The sequence below is a fragment of the Ursus maritimus genome, unplaced genomic scaffold (genome assembly GCF_017311325.1).
Source record: "Ursus maritimus isolate PB19 unplaced genomic scaffold, ASM1731132v1 scaffold_4, whole genome shotgun sequence".
Lineage (NCBI taxonomy): Eukaryota > Metazoa > Chordata > Mammalia > Carnivora > Ursidae > Ursus > Ursus maritimus.
This window is the reverse complement of record NW_024426552.1, coordinates 35,781,337-35,786,862: the sequence shown is the minus strand read 5'-3', so window position 1 is coordinate 35,786,862 and position 5,526 is coordinate 35,781,337. Positions and strand designations below refer to the sequence as shown.

The 5,526-nt window shown below is 44.7% G+C and overlaps 1 protein-coding gene across 2 annotated transcripts in view; it reads right to left on the bottom strand.

The window, feature by feature from the left end:
* Positions 1–871, bottom strand: part of CADM2 (cell adhesion molecule 2) — a 1,024,870-nt gene extending 1,023,999 nt beyond the window's left edge. Inside the window, exons 1-2 of one of the 2 annotated variants that reach the window (XM_008704693.2) lie at positions 795–871; positions 589–659 (exon numbers count right to left, since the gene is read on the bottom strand). In XM_008704693.2, the coding sequence (XP_008702915.1) occupies positions 589–649 (61 nt within the window). In that variant the 5' untranslated portion in view covers positions 650–659; positions 795–871. Of the gene's footprint in view, positions 1–588; positions 665–794 lie in introns of those variants that run through there. The other variant, XM_008704703.1, reaches the window with a different exon arrangement.
* Positions 872–5,526: the final 4,655 nt, after the last annotated feature.

Here is a 5,526-nt window from a genome sequence, read left to right as displayed (position 1 = left end):
CCCCCCCCGGGGATGTTATTGCAATGCACACGGTGCTGCCGCTGCTGCTGTTCTCGCCGTCTCGGTAGCTCGCTCCCAGGCTCTCACTCACTTTTTAAAGATACACGGATATGATGATGGTGGGAAGAAGAGGAAAGAGAAAGGCGACCCGAAAAGGGGGAGGTTAGACAGATGACAAGGATGGAGAGGGTCGGTCAGGAGCGTGATGTGGGAGGTGGCTGGTGGGGGTTGGTGGGAGGGTATAATGTTCAGAGAAGGCACAAGTTGCCAGCCAAAAGGCGTGGGAGGTTGGGGGGGGGGTGGCTGGCGGGGACTGAGAGTGAGAGATGTAGGAAGCTCAGGTGAATGAAAAGGCGAAAGGTGCCGCGTAAGGGGCTGACTGCTGGGAGAGCAAGGCTGAGCCAGCGCTAGAAATTCTAGGGGCTGGAGCAAACTGCCACTGCCCCTGCCGCACCGGGGAATAGGGGGAGGGGGTGGAAATCGCCGGGGACTGGGGGACTGAGAGGGAAGAGTGGAAATATGGGGTGGAGTGGGGATGATGGGGAATGGGCGTGAAGTTGATGCTCCCCGCGGCGGGGCGGGGATTACCTTGTAGCAGGAGCCCGCAGACACTGTAGAAGCGGAGAACGGCGCTGCGTTTCCAAATCATGGTCCCTTCTCTAATGGGTTAGGGAAGGAACGAGGGGGCAAAGAGATGCTGGTGAGTGGGACACCAGAGTGCAGGGCTCCGCCGGTGTCCTCCCGGCTCCTGCTGGACCCACGGTCTCCGCCGCTGCGGTGTTCGAACCTCGAACCTGGATTGGAGGCAGCAGAAGCGGCAGCTGCGAAGCACCCGCAGAAAGGGGTTTCGGTGGGCGAAATAGTTTCTTCTCCTCCTCCTGCTGGTGGTGCAGCCGCGACAGCCCGTCAGCCAGACGCGGGTTCGGAGCTTGCCTTCCTCTCGGCGCGCACAGCAAGTCCCAGAGCCCGCCGGGGCTGCCCGAGCAGGTGGTGCAGGGATGCCGGGGTGTTGGAGAAGGTGCGGGCGAGGGCTGCAAGGAGTGGGTAGGTCACGGAAGGGAGGGGCGGGGGCAAAGGGGGAGCAGGCAAGCAGCAGCCGCCGCTCGCTCTCAGGGTGTCTCGGGGTCCTGGGAGGGGAGGTGGCAGCGGTAGAAGCAGCGGTTGTGGCGGCAGCGGCAGCGGCGACGGCGGCGGCTCCCGGATGCTCGGGCTGCAGCAGCAGCAGCAGAGGCACCGGCGGCGGCGGCAGCGGCGGCGGCGGCGGCGGCGGCGGCAGCAGCGGCGGCGGTGGCGGCAGCTCTACAGAGCACCAGACACAAGGGCAAGCTCAGCGCGGCGGAGGCCCCGCCCCCACCCTGGCCAGGGACAGACACCGCCCCCTGGCCAATGGAAACACACCCGCCTACCAGGCCTGGCCAATGAGAGGAAGGGATGGGTGGAGACAAACGCCGGGAAAAACAAACAGGCTTCTCAAGGACCCTTCGGGCAGGAAGAACTGAAGCCCCCATTCACATCCCCCCTCTCCCGCGGGTCTTACCTCCTTAGAGACGTCTCGCCCTAACTTAACAGAGGAGACACCCGTCTTTATTAATCCGCGTCTAGCACTCAGGAATGGTTCAGCCAATCGCCACCGCGAGGGGGCGGGGTTAACCATGTCCCCAGCAGATTCTGGAATCTGTGGTGACTGGGCCAGGTCCTGGGTGCGAAGTTCTTGTGCGCATTTGGACTCCTAGAGCAGATGGTGGCTGCACCTGCCCACTCACCAGCTGCAGTAGCATTCTCTAACGCTCCCAGCAGCAAAAGAGAAAGATTGCAGAGGGCGTAGGAGAGGCTAAGTATAGGGAGCGGCACACCTACCTGCCCACAAGAACTTGTGTGGCAGAGAAGGAAAAGTTAAGGGTGGAGGAGACGAAATTGTTGTTATTTTTCAGAATTTTGACTTAGTCTAGGTATAAATCTCATTAGAGCCTAGTGGGCGACACTACTGGTCAGTTTCGAATCCCACAGCTATCAATTCTTGCTGCATAATGTTTGATTTTAATGACTGTTTAAATTTGAGGCCTCCTCAACTGCAAAACATGGATAGTAATAGTACTTACCTTTCAGAGTTTTAAGGATTAGTGAGAATGTAAACATGTCAGTACAGGGCCATGCAATGTGTAAGTGCTTTATAAATGGTGGCTCTATCTGTTTAGTGGGATTTTTCCAATTCAGGATAGCAGGAAATCTTAGGCGATCCTCTATAACTGATTTAATAATAGCCTTAAGGAAGGGGGGGAAAAACATAAATGCACTTTATTCAGGGGCTCAACCAAAAGTGACCATGCAAAGGAACTTAGGAATCTGGAAAGAACCCCTTCTATAAATCAGCACCTGAAAAGTACCCTTTAGAAGAGGAGATATAAATGAGTGGGACATAAATAAATCAGAAGTTGTGTTTCCAAATGAGCTTAATTCCCAGGCTTTTCCCTATGACCAGTTTTTAATTGGACTAAATTAGCAGATGATGGACTAGTTCAGTAGTGTTAAATCAGTCACACCATAAATAAAGTCTGCTTTGTTTGAGAGACTGCATAATAGAAACCTGCAAGCAAGAAGACAGAGGGAAAGATGAGAGGCACGATCAATATTGATGCCCTTCGCTCTTTCCCATTTGTTGCTTACTTTGCCACAACCTTTTACAAATTCAACCCTTGCCTTTTAACTAATGACCCATTCATTTCTCTGTCCACCTTTCTCCCCAGGTTCTCAAAATTAAGAAGCAAAATGTCCATAATAAAACTGCAAGTGGAGTCTAGAAGAAAGAGGTTGTGTGAATACTCTTATTATTGTTGCCTACTGTGAGTTTTGGCTGTTAGGAAAGTCACTAAGTCCAAGGATATTGCTATCATTTAAACTATTGTGAGCATCAAAAGGTGAAATTCTAATAATTATTGACTCATGCTTAGGTTTTGTGTCAGGAGAATATAAAAAATGGGAATGCCAAAAAAGTTACGCTGTCTTTATCGAAATGGTAGTCAGAGGGGCGCCTGGGTGGTGCAGTCGTTAAGCGTCTGCCTTCAGCTCAGGGCATGATCCCAGCGTTCTGGGATCGAGCCCCATATCAGGCTCCTCTGCTAGGAGCCTGCTTCTTCCTCTCCCACTCCCCCTGCTTGTGATCCCTCTCTCGCTGGCTGTCTCTCTCTGTCAAATAAATAAAATCTTAAAAAAAAAAAAAAAGAAATGGTAGTCAGAGTTCTATGTTCTAGTTCATGTCTTGCTGCTAACTGTACCACCTTGGGCATATATTCCATTTCCTTGACCCTCCATTTCCTCAAACATAATATGAGGGAGCTGCATTTGATGACTTCTAAAGTCTTACTGAGATAAATTAACAAACAAGCAAAAATTCAATATTCCAAATTATTGTATTCAAGAAAATGCCCCAACCAAACATGAGTATCTCAGCACTTGTTATTAATACTCAGAAACAAATTTTTGTCCTTGTTGATAACTATCTCAGAATTTAGGATTTCTACACTGAAATAGTCTATAGGTTTTATATATAGTAGGTGATCCTCAGATCAGCATCACTACCAACACCTGGGAACTTGCTAGAACTGCAGAATCTCAGGCCCTACCCCATACCTACAGAGTAAGGTTCTTCATTGTAACAAGATTCCAGGGTGATTTATAGGTACACAAAGTATGCAAAGCATACTGTCTTTAACACAGTTTTACCACAGACTCAACCCCAGGGAGAATTCCAGTGGGTGTTTTATGAAACGGAGAAAACTCTAAAAGACCCAGAGGATTTTTGTTAAATTACTATTTTCAGGAATCCCAGCAGCCTCCTTGTCATCACAACACAGAAGTAACTCTTCTTGTAAACTATGGGGTAAAAAATGATTAATGAGGTAGTTTTAAGATGGTTACAAGTTTGATTGTGATGAGAGTCATAGACTTTCATGTGATTAAGAGTTCTCTTTAGCCCGTAAACCTAGTCAGGGGACTGGAAGAGAGTTTGCACTTATTCCAGTCCTGGGGTCAGTGTGTAGGGGGTGGGGGAGGGGTGGGGACTGGGTACTTACAATGTGAGCTTTCACCATTTGGATAAATAATGTCATCTTCAAGTACGAGGGATATATAACACTCTATCTTCTAAATAGTCTATTTTTAGATGCTATTAATAATGAACTTAAAAATATCAAATGCTTAATGGTTGTAAGTTCTTTCAATATTTTAACGTGTGACAATGGTCAAAATGTTATAGAGTTGTCATTGCATGAATAAAGGCATTTCTAAAACCTAAAAGATTTCTTAGAATGCAATTAAATATCTTTAAATATCTTCATTTCATAGTTTTAAGTCTATTATTATCTACATATATTATCAATGTCTCAGCAAATGTGCAAATTAACTGACCTCTTATGAATCATCAGACGAATTAATTTCATAAATTGCCAAAAGATGGCATCTATCCATGCATCCCTATATGCAATAGTCTAAAATATTAAACCTATTTGGGAGATTTTTTTTTATTTTCTTTATCATTATGCATTGTATTATCCTTCACTTTGTGGCAAAATATTTTTTAATATTTAATTTAATATTTTGAAATGAATTTTATTTTATTTTTTCTTTTTCAAGTTTTTATTAAATTCCAGTTAGTTAACATACAGTGTAATATTAGTTTCAGGTGTAAAATTTAGTGATTCATCACTTACACACAACACCCAATGCTCATCACAAGTGCCCTCCTTAATCCCCATCACCCACTTAACCCATTCCCTCCACCTCCCCTCCTGAAATGAATTTTAAAATGGAGAGAAATTAATGCTTTAAATGCAAGCTATTTATTTAATACTCTTTAAAATTTATGCAAAGATAGTATATACTTTTTCTTTGCCTTGGACATGATGTCCTCTTTGCTTGTACTGTCACAGAATGGGATGACAGCCTCTACTCCCACATTAGTACCATAGATATTAGAGTTCTTTTAAGATGTATTTCACAGAGGAGGCTGCACTTAGTTTGTACTTTATGACTGTTCCTACAACAGATTGAAAGAATTGGGATTTATAATGATCGATATTTATGCCTTTTCTATTCTACTAGGAGCAAAGTAATTTGCTGACAGTTTTAAGGTGATGGATTTGATAATTAACTAGATGAGGGAAATCCTTTCACGATGTATATGTATATCAAATTATCACAATGTGCACTTTAAATATCTTACAATTTTATTTGTCAACCATACCTCAATAAAGCTGAAAAGATAACAAGTTAAAAAAAAGTTTTAGTTGTGGCAAAATTTTTTGAAATCAGAATGGGAAAATTACTGTGTCACTTTTTACCACTATGGATATATTTTCTAGGATTTCACATGCTTAGGTAGGATATTTATATTTCTTTTTTAAAATACTAAATTTTAGTGGAATACCTAAACACTTTAAATACATAGTCATTATTGATCCCCAGGACTAAAAATCTAAAAATCCATGCTAAATTGACTCTCATAGCAAATTGACTCTTGCAGTAAATTGA